The sequence below is a fragment of the Gouania willdenowi genome, chromosome 14 (assembly GCF_900634775.1).
Source record: "Gouania willdenowi chromosome 14, fGouWil2.1, whole genome shotgun sequence".
Lineage (NCBI taxonomy): Eukaryota > Metazoa > Chordata > Actinopteri > Blenniiformes > Gobiesocidae > Gouania > Gouania willdenowi.
In genome coordinates this window covers 11,643,737-11,658,321 of record NC_041057.1, presented here as the reverse complement: position 1 = coordinate 11,658,321, position 14,585 = coordinate 11,643,737, and the positions used below count along the sequence as shown (strand labels likewise).

Below are 14,585 nucleotides of genomic sequence, written 5' to 3'. Positions count from 1 at the left end.
ACAAGGGATTATGTAGTGTTTGGACCAGTTGACATGCTTTGGCATGCCATCAAACCCTTTTCTTTAACCTCATAATGCTTAACACAATTTACCCAAAACGTATTAAAATTGAGCTAAATTTGATGCTGATATTATGAAATTAAATGTTTGTACTTTGTGATAATTTCTAACTACTATTTAAAACTACATTGGTTCATACTAGGAAAATCAGTTCTGCGCACACTTGGTAAAAAGTCATGCAAGGACTTTCTCTGTCAGCTCCAACCGATTTCAGCCTTAAGAGCTCACTTTCAGCTGTCAGCTCCAGGGACCGAGACTGGAAGACCAGAATGACGTGTGAACCAGACCTCTTCACTTCCTCATTGGCGAGCCTCATTCTTTCCACACGGCAATAATACCCGGTTACAATGACAATCGCTACAATAGTAGGCTAGCTGCCATGAAAACTTTCTGACACTGGTTGCCAATAAGTTGACTTTAACATTGACTGTGGTCACGTCCCACCAACTGGAAGCTGCTCCTGACTAGTTTAATTGAAGGCATTTGGAAAACTTGAAATTCCAGTCACTCTCCGTATTAGATTTCAGTTGCATGAACAAACCATTCCAGAAGTAAAACTGATATGCAAGCTTTGAAATGTAGATGATGTTCAGTCATTTCACTGCTAAGGCATTTTTTTCTTCAGTTATTTTCATTTTCATTTGAAAATATAGGTGATTTACTATGAATTAAACTTGACAGTACAGGTAAACACATCTAGTCTGGGCAAGAACCAAACTCTTAAGTTAATAAATTCCTCATTAAATTATTTATTCCAAACCCATGTGTTCAGGTTAGGTTTACAGGTCCCAGTCATACTTTATATTCAGTATAATACCTTCAATAAACACGTGGAGGATATGTTTTCTGGAAATGAAACTCAAGTAGGCCTACATTAAGGAAGAACATGCAAATTTCCTACAAAAAGACTAAAGAAAATGCATTAATCCAAACTGTTGCTGTACCCCCATTCCATACCTGGTCAGAAGAACTAAAACCAGAATACAATAGTACAAAGATTAACTATTTAGTGACAAGAAACAGAAAGAGTTAAACCTACAAGACAAACAAAACTGATCATCAAAACAGATTACCAAGATCCAAACAAAACTAGATCAAGAAAAGTAAAAAATAATGAAAGGAAACCCTATCGAGGCTTGAACTCATACCGTTTTAAACTAAAATTAATTACTTTCAATTAGGTACTGAAACCCACAGACTTTTCAGAGCAGCCTTTCAGTCAAAATAGGGAATTTTAAATATGGTAACTGAAACCTTCTGATGGTTCTGCTTATTGTTCCGATGTATAGAGTCAAGGTGAGAATTTGAAATGAAAGACACAGAAGCAAGACATTTTTACAATATAGTTTGGGGACCAAAGAACAATGTGTTTTGTTGGGGGAATTCAAGCTGTAATGTCTACCAAAGGGAACAAAAAAGGAAAGCTTTGTTCTTTTTTATGACCCCGGGGAGTGGATGTTTCCTCTTTTCATGTTAAGATGAGACCACCTAAGCGTGACGCCGGCATGGCACTGACTTAGGGAATTCCAGCTGTACTTCAAGTTGAATCCATTAAAATGTGACACTAAAGGGCATTTTTAAAGCCCAGAAAAGAAAAAAAACACTGGTTAAGAGGTTATTGCAGCGGTAAAGTGTTTAAGGGCCATGAAACTTAATGGCAGTTTGGGACCATCAGTTGATTAGTAAAAAAAAAGAAGGGCAAAGTAAAAATTGAGCTTGATTGATAAGTTGAATACATTAGGTGCATCACACAGACATCAAGAATGGCTTTTCGTGGAAAACTGTGGGCAGCAGGCAAAACATCACTTTCTGTCGGTCTGATTATAAGAACTGGGTGTCTCTTGACAAAATAGTCCACTTACTGTTCACTCTTGATTCTACATTGTAGCTAACGTATCAGGTTAGCTGACAGGCCTTGCCTTTAAATAGTTTTGCTTACTTTTATTCAATCCTGCTTCTCTTGGAGAAACAAATTAATAAATCATACATACAGTATCTTGAACTCTGGTGGGAAAGAGATTAAGAGAAAATATGTCGACTTACATGAAAACTCCTGCACTGCCAGAAGTGAGCTTCTCTTGTAACTGCCAGAATAATTATTATAATTCACACTAAAACTTTCTCCCTTTTGCCATTGTACCACAAATCAATGCTTTTTAATCCATTGTACATTTACTTATAGATAGACGGATACATTTCCCCTCCGCTCTTTGACTACCCGCTCTGCCCTTTTAGACAAGGATAGATTCCCACTGCAAAGGACAAGAGACACATAAATCCATCTCCACATGCGTCTCCTGTTTCCACAGCTACCCCAAAACAATACATGACAAATGGTTATCTCTCGCATATCTGACACACACAGTGCTCATTGTCACACCCACAGTCTTGATGCTCACAGAATATATGCATTCACAGCAGACACAAAAACCTACTGATCTCCCTTCCCTCTGAAACCTGCTACCCTGCCAGTAGTGGAAAACTTGAAAAAAAAAAAGAGCATCTGTGAGAGTTCATCATGTCTTGAATTTCCCCGTTTGGCAGCTCACACTTTTTAGAGAACAATCAAGAGTCTATGTCGAGCCTATTGCAGCAAACAGTGAGATGCATTATCTCATTCACAATTATGAGAATGATAGTTTACGTGCAATTTATGGATCCAGAGCTGAGCCAGTTTCCATGTGTTTTGTTGACAACATAAACAGAGAGGGGAGACCTAACACTCGCAAAAAGTATTTCATACCTCAAAATTATGACATCAAATGTAACTTAGCCCCCCTTGTGGCTAATACGATTAGCTATACAAAACCTAATCATAACAACACAAGACGATACAAAATACAAGTTACCTTAAAAAAAAAAGCTTGTGGTCTATAATTGTTTCTGAACTGTAAGCCTGTGTGTAGAGGTAAATTATGACAGTATCCTCATCTTCATTATTTCATAATATGAGGAAATCCAGAGTAAACATGGGTTACCTGCGAGTCAGACTCCATGTAGGGGCTTGTCTTGCCATCCTCGCTAACTGTAGGCGACCAAACTCTGTCTACTGATCCCGACCTGAAAGACAATATCCATGAGAGAATGAGATGAGTCAATCAGATACATCTACAGCTTGTAAGCTCTTCAATTAATTTTACTGAGGAGTTGATTTTCATTTTAACCACTTATTTAGACCACATTAAGCTTGAGTGGCAGTTTTCTAAACTAAGTAAAGTAAGTTTGGATTGTAAATTAAAAAATGTAAAAGGAGACTTTATTGAAGGACTGTGGGATGGAAAATATGCTTCACAAAATAACTTGTAGCTTCTATCCAACGTTAACAAATAAAGTAATATTTCAGCGTCTTTAAAGCTGACAATTTGATTTTAGAGAAACTTTCAGGAGCAAGATACATCTGTAAGCACATAGTAAGTTTATGAAAAATTATTTTTCAATTAACACCCTTTTGAAACGAGGCCTTCAAGGGAAGGTAACCACATCAATATTTGCCAAGAGTCAGGACGAAATGGTTATCATACAACTTGGCGAGCTTGCATGCTAACTCCAGACCCAGAAAATCCCAGGTTCCTGTCCTGTTACTATACTCTGCACACCCGAAATGCCACCTCTTTGTCTTCAAACCCCCTTCAACCGCAACCTAAGATCCAACGAGATGATTCACTAGATTTAGGCATATCAATAAGTAGAGAAAAAGAAACCGGAATTCCCTCAGTTGCAAAGAGCATAGAGGGAATACCCCAGCACTGAATGTGTGTTCAGTGGAGGGAAGTGTGGGAAATGTTGCATACAGAATACTTTTTGCATCCCTCCATGACTTTGCTCACACAATGTGGATGCGAATAAGCAGAAGATTTCTTAGACACTGTCTTTTAATCCAGGCCTGGCCCGTGGATCATATGTAAAAGCCCGTCGTGCTTGGTCCCAGTCGCTTCTCTTACTCTGATTTTTCTGGTGTTAATATCCGGTATTGTAGGCTAAGCCAAGTGAACGCTGTGGGTATATATATATGCCGACAACATAAATACACTGTATGTGGCCCTCTTTGTAGGCTAATAGCCCAAATGGTAGGATTCATACTTGAAGGGTTGAATGAATTTCTCAAGCCTACTGTCTATTGCTAACTCGTGCTCCGATTCACTAGCATTCCAGCATGAAAAACTGGAAATTTGGTTTTCCAGTAGAGAGAGTTTCATGTGCTTTAGCCATGTGTAAAGCCTTAAATTGACAGAGCACAGGGAACCCTCCCATCTGACATCATCAACATGGTGCACTGATACAAAGAAATTTATGCATTTTCTCACCTGGTATTTGCATGATTTTCTTTGGAGAAAAAAATGCAACATAGGACATCCAAAATGATGACATAGGAACTTTAAAGTACACCTTTATTCTGACGAAGAAAGATTACGAGTTTACTGGTGGCTGCAGGTTTTTAATGCTACACTTTGAGAATAGCATGACCTGTTGCTTGTGTACACATTAAAGACCATATTCTTTAATCAAAGGGCACAAAATGAAAGGCCTTAGAAGATGATAAACGCTTTATTTACTCCCAGTAGCAGCAGTAACCAGGATATTGCAGATAAACTAAAGGACAGCATGTGTGTGTGTGAAGGGCTGAAGGCGTTAGGGATGAAATTAATAAAGAAGTGAGGTCATTGGCCTGCAGCTGGCACAGAGATGGCTGAGCTGAGGCAATGCTTCAGATATGAATCGCGGAGGTGTTGCTATCAAGGATACTGTTGTGTGGCGCCGAGTGTCAGGCGGATGTGCTAAACGTCTGCGTGGGATGAAACTCAACCAAATCCTTCTTGTTTATGTTTGGTTGGGATGGTTACCACACAAACAGCTAATTGAAGGAGCTAAAGGCCAAACTATAATGACTAATTCATAATGATATTAAATTAGTTTTTTTTTTTTTAAATGTGTGTGGGAATGGTGAGGAATCCAGCAGTTTGTGGTCAAATTGTACGATAGACCTTAGTGTAAATCAATATGTCAAAAGGTGGCAATTTTAGGATTTCAAAAATATTTAGCCAACATCAACCATAAATGCTGGTTTGGCAGGGACGTTTTCCCGTCTTTTACATTTTGCAACAGTTTGTGAAATTTCAGGGCAAACGGGTTTATTTCAGGAAACGTGTCCCTTCTTTTGTTCCACTTCCCGTATAACACTAATGAACATGTAAGTTTATATGCACACCAAACTGCTCTCTCACATTCATCAACCCTTTGATTGTCTCTACCCAAATTTCCCTTGGCTCTGCTTTCTTGAATGAATGATACAACACACCTGTCATGTAACCTAAATAGATTTAATTTTGTTCATCAATCAATCAAACCTTTATTTATAGCCCTTTTAATACACGTAAAGCAACACAAAGAGTAAAAAAAAACATCCCAAAAAGACCCTGCCACCCACAGCCCCCATAAACCAGACAGTTGAAATACACCGTTAGGATAAAAGTGTAATTTCTGTGGTTGGTTGTGGAGCAACAGGTGAGGAAGTACCTTATGACAGGCAGGCTAATGCAGCCCCACAGAGTAAAAACTGGAGTAAAAGGAACAAAAAAAATCAGTAAAAGCAGATACTTTGTGAAAAGAATTGTGACTTAAAAGTCTTTATATTCTCTATAACCCTCCAAGGCTCTCTGGCAGGCTGTTCTACAGACCAGTAGCATAGTGCTGTGGGTTTTATTTTTTAATTTTCTCTGGGAATTACTAAAAAGTCTGTGCCAGAGGAACTGAGGGTTCATGTGGGTTCATAAGATAAAAATTTGCAGAGATAGGATGGAGCCGAGTTATTGAGACATTCAAAAACCAATAAAAAGATCTTAAAACCAATCCTAAAGCTGACTGTGAGCTGTTGCAGTAATGCAAGCTCTTCCTCTGGTTTTTGGTAAAACTCTTACTATTCTTTGTTGCAGCTAAAGGTGGACCAACACAGTTCTTAGTGTTTTTAATAACTTTTTTTAATATGTGGAATACAATAACACCACATCTTTAACTTAACTGATGTTAGTTTTGATGGTAATGGGTTTAATTTTGGAGATTTGACACGTGAAAACAATGCAAGTTATGCCAACTTTCAGATGCTCGTAATAGAAAACCATGGCTACATTAATGAACATATATAATTTTGAGTTTAAAATGACTTAAAAATGGTTCTAACCACATTAGGTGAGAGAACAAAGTTCTCTTTTTCTCATACTTACTCATGTACGCATATTTTCTGAGCCTTAATTCATAGACCATATCACTAACACTTAATAAAAAATCTTGGGGTATTTTGTTTTTTTTTTTTTCTCAATTGGTCATATTTTCCCTTCCCTAACTTGCCACTTGCAATATGATGATTGAGTAGATGAGTTTTCTTTGGCTGCACTGGAATATAGCGGGAGCCTGGTTCAGAAAAGCCAGCAACTTCAAATTAAAAGGCACTTCATTATAGGGTTCATCCAAAAAACTTTCCTTGATGTGAAAAAAAGAGACAACTTTCCACCCATGATCACACATCAGACGCAGCTCAAACTGCTTCTGTGTTATTTTGTAACCTGAGATATTAAAGGTTTTCTCCGTGAGGAGCCAATCCTTCTTTTCAACAGTAGCTGTGAAGGCCTTGTTGACAGACCTGAGGTCACTGGGAGGCTTTTGAATGAAGGATTATGCCTGTACTTCAAACGTCTTGTTCTGCAACACTGCCTATCAATTGCAAAAAAAAAGATGCATTTGGAGATTTTGGAAGCAGCAGTGGTACTAGTGAAAGCTGGGTGTGTCTAAGATGGTCATATTTGGGTGTTTTGTTTTGTTTTTGTATACCACATAAAGCAATATGATCTTTTAGTTCCATCTTTCCCAATGCATTACTCTAATAATTAAATTAATCTTACTCATTATTTTATCTATTCTTCCTTATTTCTGGAAATTAATTCCCAAATGTACTTGGTTGTATATGTCAACATCGGGTGGTACTGAAGAACGAGTTACTATGTTTTATCTTGTTTTACAAAATGATAAAGAAGGAAATATCTAGATTTTGAATGGGATCTTCAACAACAAAGTACAAAGAAATAGAAGCTTGATGAGCACTGGCTTTACTGTATATGATACAGAATCATCTAAAGTTTGCAAAAGTCACGGCCGTTTAATTAGCATATGATCCATTTTCTTTGTTCCTCGGGGTGAGTGGCCAAAACAATCACCCTGTCTATATTCCAGGCACCATGAATACTTGTACTGTATGTTGTCATAAACAGCAACAGTATGTTGGTACTAGCAAATGCTACTTTCATAATTTCACTCAATAAATAAACTATATTGTTAAAACAACCACCACCAATTTCAATTAGCTAAATGCTAATTGAAAATTCTTAAAGGTATAGAGGAGGATTTTCCCAAAGTTTATAAAAGAAATGCCCTCTCCACTTTTTGAAAAAATGCACAAGCGTAACACTCTACCTGTTCCCAAGAGGAAATGCCTTTTAAACATGTGCGAGAGAGCGTGCACAAGCCCAGTTTTACTCGTGCACAGCTCTGTTTACAAGTTGGTGTCGGCATCGCTAATACAACCTTACTTTAGAAAAGAAGATTTGCACTTTTTCCCACTATGTCAGACTCACCACCGGTAAGTGAAAATCTATTTACTTAAAAGCACACTGTGTAACTGTTGGCCACTAGGGGGCGCTAGACCTGTATTTTCACGTCAAGCGCCCCTAGTGGCCACAAGCGCCGCAGCACTGTTGCAAAAATCAACAAACAATGGTGCCAGGTCGGGAAATGCCCATATGTTGTGACTTCATATGGGAACTGTGTATATTCAAGCCTGTGGTCACTGCCGTAAAGTGAAACATTCTCCAAGCATTTTCCAGGTCACATGACCTGGCCAAGGATGGTCCGTCTCTCCAAACTTACATGGTCGGTATTTCAAGAGGGATGCCCCGCTCGGAACATCTGAGGAATCATTTAAAATAACTCATATGGGTCAACTCTTTAGGTCAAATAGTCAGCGGTGTGCCTTTAAAGTAAACATTTATAAAAGAATGTGTAAAGCCAATTGTAATACAAGGATTATGTTTTTGTGTCTCTGTTACGTTACGAGCGTCTCTATAGCTAACTTTATTATGCTGCAGGCTAATAAACAAGCTATCGTGTAGCATCTAAGCTGATGTTTTTTTTTATTACTGGTGCATTTAGAGCTTTGAAGAGGAGAGTCTTGTGGGGTCTGATATGGACTACGAGCCCGTGTCCTGTTCATCCCGAGGACGAAGATCCAGGAGGGGGGGGGTGCGCCAAGAGGCCGAGGGAGACGAGGTCGGGGCGGGGGCGCAAGACCTCCAAGAGCTTAACCCCAACCCAGCTAACACTGACTAGCCTGAATTTAAAATCACATTTATTTTTACAGTTGGGTCTTCAGAAAGAAGATGGATACTTTTGGGAGGAAAAAAACATAAATCAAGGGTACATGTGGTAATTCACATGGAAACTATGCAATACTACACTAGGCTATCTGTCTACAAATGTGATTTTTCGGCGAATTTAGGTGAATATGACAACTTGACATTTATATGACATTACTTTCCTGCTGCCAACATAATAAACTGATCGAAAATCTAATTTCATGTTTTATCCATGAAATAAATCCAAAATTAAGACTTTATTTTTAATTCTGTAGAATATTATGCATACTCAAGTGACTGTATTTAAAAGGGGATGTATCAGTTTTAGTATAAAGCACAAGCTAATCCCCCTTTAATGACAAAACTGATGGTCGATGCTTGTCTGTGATATTTTTCTACACTTTGATTGAAAGCTTGAAACTAAAAGCACCTCCGCCTTCACCAGTCTAGACAAAACCCAAATATTTCTTTCCCATGTAAGGATACATTTAGAAATGACAGCACAGTGAGTATTTAAAGGACCAAAAAAAGTGCTAGAGAGAGAGAGAGAGCATTAAGCACAGTCACTGTAAATCCAAGAGTCTTGAGTCATTTCTCGCCACATTTAACTTGCCACCCCAGCACAACTCTTTCCAAGGAACTGACAAGTAGTGAAAACACTCATCTCAACCACCGCAATCCATCTTTAAGGCCGATGAAGCCAAGAGGCTTTCTGCAAGAGACAGAGCAACTGCTGGGATAAAGGTGCAATGGAAGAGTCATAATGAAACAAGATAAAGAGACAATATCTGGAGAAGATGATGATTAATGGTCAACATTGGGTAACAGCATGTTGAGGGTCAGGAACATAGTTTAAAAAGCTTCATCCTCAGCTGGTTCATGTCTTTACAGACTCTGACTTTGAGGCTATACATAGTGGACAAGAAAAGACACAATATACTCTAAGAGGAACCCTGTCATCTGATCTGACATCATGATTAGAAATGTTCTGGTCCAGATGTTTGTACAGACCAATGCAGGAAGAAAGATAAACAACACCTCTATTAAGGGCTATTGGGGATTGTAATCAGTGGGAAATATACTTTAACTTAATAAAGCACATATTAAAAAAAAAAACAATGGTGGGTCTATTTTGGTAAAGGTACCATTGACTGCCACAGATGCTGATTTAAGTTGAATTGTTTTTCTGGAAATTATCAATAACTCGAACCTTTGAAAGATCCAAGTAAACATCTCTATGCATTATTTGCAAAAAGGTAGAAAAGTGTGAATGGATTTTGTAAATAAGATTGTTTTATTGTTTGTTTTTGCCGTTGAGTTTAATTGGCCTCAATGCCAATCAGTGCAAACATGAGTAGTAGCTTTCTTTAGTTTTGGTTACAAACCAAATAGTTTTGAAAATCAATATATTTCTCTGTATATTATGCTTCAATGCATTAACTAAAAAAGTTATACTTTAACAACCCCCTTAAGAAACCTCTGTGTTTGTTTGAAATAGGAAAGAAAAAACTTCCAGAGTGCACATATCTTAACATGAAATACTTTTTTTTAATGATGCCACTCATTCATCTTTAATGAAAACACTGGTTCACCGAACAAAAGCCCCAGATGCTGATAGCCCCTATAAAACTTCAGAAATATGTGAGCTATGAAAGTCACACACACGGGCCCATTACAAAGAAACATTCTTCTGTTATACAAGACCTCAAACTCCAATGCATCCAGTGAACTGTAATTTTGGTTCACAGCAGACGTGTAGACGCACATATTAGGTCACCAGTAGGAGCACTAAATTACAGGTCTCTGGTTTCTTGTGAGTTTTTGGAGTATTTTATGACAGACCGTTTTAATGAGAAAGGCTGTTCTCCAAAAATATGAATTTCTTGTGAATCAGCATGGATTCCCTGAGTCCCTTTTTAATATGATGACTCTTGGATAGATGGGTGCAGTTTTAAATTTTCACAGTTATTTCTGAAACCCACAAAAAAAGTTTCCAAAGACTGAAAATCCCTTATTGCAAATGAATGCCAATCAGAAACATGCATACACATATTTAGATGAACACGAACTACCCATTGACAAGATAAACGCTAACAAAGGTCTTAAAGCTTTACCTACTGACATACATGAAACAAACCGATGGCTTTTCACAGCCCATAAATCCTTTTATTTGTCCTTTATAAGCTTTTAGACAATTTGGCAACATAAAAAGTGCTTGTGTGGGGATATCAGCCAACGCTCTGACCTATTTTTCTCCTTGACGGGAAACACTACAAAATTTATGAAAGAAGTGCTAACAATGATGTGCATTTGGCATTTGGGCTCGACAAAAAAATGTGTTGTAACTTTTCATTCTTGATGGCCTATTACAACAGGGGATATAGCATAGCATTTCTTAGGGAGTAGATCTTGTATATTTCTTACTCATTTACTGTATGTTAGAAAAGCATTATTTACAGCAGGCAATAAAGTGGAAAACAGCAGGATCATGTCCAGAGCTGCTCTTCACATTGGAAGAATTAAATAAGCACAAAAAAAAACATAGGATAGAAGCTTGTGAATCACTAGCTGTGTTTCCATTACTCTTGGAAACTTGAAAAATCGAAATAGTGCAATAAAAACTGACAATGGGAACACTTGAATTTCGAAAAAAACACCTAAATATCGCTAAAAAGTTTTTACGCTTCCATGAGGAGGTATTTCATACGATATTGAAATGTGTCGCAAAAGCGCTATGGGAACACTTTTTCCGCAAATGCACATCACAGAACGTGACGTACGTGGTCATATGACCACTGCTCTATGAGAAAACATGGTGCGGTACGTGTAAACAAAAGAGAAGTCCGGGACATTTCTTAGCATTATACTTTAAAATTATTACTGCCACATTAGACGTGAAACAACAAAGGAATACGGAGTGTTATAAGGAGGACTAAAACAACCTTCAATGGAAACACGTTCAAAGCGCAATTGTACTTTGTCGACATTTAGAAATATCGCTTTTATTTAGCGAAAACGGAAACACGGCCAATGATTCTCCTCTTTAACTTCTACTTCTCCTCTAAACTTCTTATGGACTGCTTGTCTCTAATCAATATCCAAAAGTTCCAGATCAACATTACTGTAACAGCAGCTATTCTTCTTTGCTCTCCTTTCCCATCACAAGCAGGTCATTTCAGCTCCGTGCACTGGAGCCAAAGGTGCATACCATTCTCCCGGACATGCCATATCCTCCTCCTGTCCAGCAGCAGAGCAGCTTACGCTGTCATTATTCAAGCTATATCCCAAGGAAAGGTCAAATTCCAGCTGCTTGCCTTGTCCACTCTCTAGTTATATGGCTTTGTTAAAGGAAATTAAGAAGGGCTGATCACGTACAACAAAGCTTTCTTTGATGGTTCTATATTGGAGAAATATTTTAAACAGGTCAGTGAGAAAAAACAATAGTGTACAGTAAGTTCAAAACCCTACAATGACACTTTGCTACAAGAACTACTTTATAAACTCACAACAGTCAAAGATATTTGAAGTCAAGCCTTGTGTGTTTTAGATCTATTTTAGAGGAATAGACATGCCTTTTTCTGCTTTTTTGCATCCTATGCCGCAACACGTTTTTAAAAATGATTTTGTAAGCCCAAAACGAATAGATTGCGAACCCCTAAAGTTCCCACGTTTGAAAAAGACTGAGCGAATGAAAGCCAAGGTTAACGTAAGCACCCTAAATTTAACTGCCATTGTTATTGCATTCATCAAAACCGTATTTTACGATGTGTGATAAGTTATTCTTACAACCCCAGGATCGCTTTAGGTTTATTTTAAAAACACTGATTTGACCTTAATATACAGTAAATAGACAATTCAACTGTATACCTGTTTAATATACAAATAAATGGTTCTGACTAAATGCTCGTGGACTATCACTGCTTTTGTTCGCCTTGCTAGGCTGCAATTACTCCAGAAGTAGTGCTGTTTTTGTACTGTAACTACAGGTCAACTTCATGCTCTGAGTGCCTACTGTTATTAGATAAGAGAGAGAGAGAGAGAGAAACTGAGAGAGGGAAGAAAAATAGATGAAGATGAAAGAGGAGAGACTTGACGTTTTGTTGCCCTAGAAGGAAAGAGCTGAAAAGCTGAAGCACCAGTTGGCAAATGTCACATGTAACTCTGGCTGAAACCACACAGTGTTCTCCATCTGCAAGCAGCGTTTTTAGCGGTTGCCAGATTCCTTCTACACTTTTCCAACCCAAAGCAACCATGTAATAGAGATGCGGAAAGTAACTGACATTTCAGTTTTTCCCTTGGTTCTAAAGCCCCTGACCCCTTCCCCTTCTGCCTCATATGTCATTAATTACTTCAAGGATGATTTCCATTCAGCTACAACATGTTGACAGGGACATGTTACTCACATCCTCTGCTTAAGGTCAAACCGTGCCAAAGTCTGAAAGGGATGCAATAGACACAAATGTGGAAAACAAGTTTCCATCTCATGAAGTAGCAAATTATTGTGCTGTGAAGTCTATTTGTAAAAGGTCGCCCTCTGACTCGTTGTATGTTTAAGCCTCATTGACTTTGATGGCGCTCTGAAGGGGCAGTATGGACTATCGTAAAGCTGTCATCTGTCGCTATGACTCAGGCTGGACAGCCCCACCACACACACAAATAGTGTATGTTCATGGCTTGTATGAAAGCATGTCATTCAGGTTTTTAGAATGGTGAAATTCCCATGAAAACTCATAATCTATGGTGAAAACCAATGATTTATGGTCATTAGGGGTGTTCCGACACAACTTTTTTAACTTCTAATACAATACGGATATTACATTCTTGAGTATCGGCCGATATAAATTTAATATTTGGACGAATCACACATAATTGTATTAATTATTTTGTAGTGTGGAATCTTAGAAAAGGCTCGATTGAGTGATAATACTCAAACAGAGAACAATAGTGGGATTACATACATTTGAACCTTAAACATAATAATATTCTACCATTGAATGAAATTAATTAATTAATTCAATTACAACACCACAAAAACAATTTAAATATATCCTTTTTATTTTTTAAGTGTAAAATAACCCCTAGTTTAACTTCAACATTAGCATATTCTACAATTGAATATAAAAAATAAAAATTAAATTAAAAGACCATAAAAAAACAAATGATTTATCTATTTTAGAAGCAGGCCAACATAATAATAATAATAATAATAATAATAATAATAATAATAATAATAATAATAATAATAATTAATTTTATTTAAAAGTGCCTTTCAGGCCACCCAAGGACACTTTAATTAAAAAAAAAAAAATGCAATATGTCATAAAACAGAATTATAGAAAAAAGAACAATGTAGAAGAAATTATGGAACGTGAATTACAGTGAATGTGTAAAACCAATAGATTACAAATCCCTAAAGTTCCCAAGTTTGAAAAAGACTGAGTTAATGAAATCCAAGGTAAACCTAAGCACCCCCTAAGCACCCTAAATCTAACATAATCTCATACTCTGCTTTTTTTTCTGATATCGGATTAATATCAACAATTAATATTGGATCAGGACATCCCTAATAGTGTTTGCTGCATAGATCTACTGAAGGGATGTTCAAAATTGTGTTTTTTTGCAGTTTCGTACCGGTAGATGCTGAGGGTGAGCTGACGTGTGCAGATTTTGATCCTGTTCTGAGCGTCCATGTGTGTCATGAGCTCAGTGCTGTCACCGTTGATAGCGAGGATAGTGTCGCCTGGACGAATGTCACCCTGGGCTGCTTTGCTTCCAGGTGTTACCTAAAGATAACATTCAAACACACAAACACACACGTACACACACCAGAAAAAAGGGAAAAAAAACAGAGAGACCTATTATAAGTGTCAACAAAAGAAGGAGAAAAGAAAAATCAACACGGAGACCAAATCCAACAAAAGCAGCTTTTTTATATTTTTTGTAAGATTGCCTTGGGCAGAACTCTGGGTTTACTGGGTTTACGCTTCAAAAGCTATAGCAACAATGACAGCATGAAATGAGGGGCCACTCTAAGCTTTTGAATCAAAATGGGATGAATGGAAGCAGAACTCTGGACATTTGAGATCCTTCAAAATTGTATACATCAAACTCCTAATGGTTTTAAAT

At 37.6% G+C, this 14,585-nt stretch overlaps 1 protein-coding gene across 2 annotated transcripts in view; it reads right to left on the bottom strand.

The window, feature by feature from the left end:
- Positions 1-14,585, bottom strand: part of pdlim4 (PDZ and LIM domain 4) — a 70,202-nt gene that overhangs the window by 21,705 nt on the left and 33,912 nt on the right. For both annotated transcript variants that reach the window (XM_028466066.1, XM_028466065.1), the window contains 2 exons: positions 14,091-14,242; positions 3,039-3,120 (listed from right to left, as the gene is read on the bottom strand). In XM_028466066.1, coding sequence (XP_028321867.1) covers positions 3,039-3,120; positions 14,091-14,158 — 150 coding nt within the window. In that variant the 5' untranslated portion in view covers positions 14,159-14,242. The remainder of the gene's footprint in view (positions 1-3,038; positions 3,121-14,090; positions 14,243-14,585) is intronic.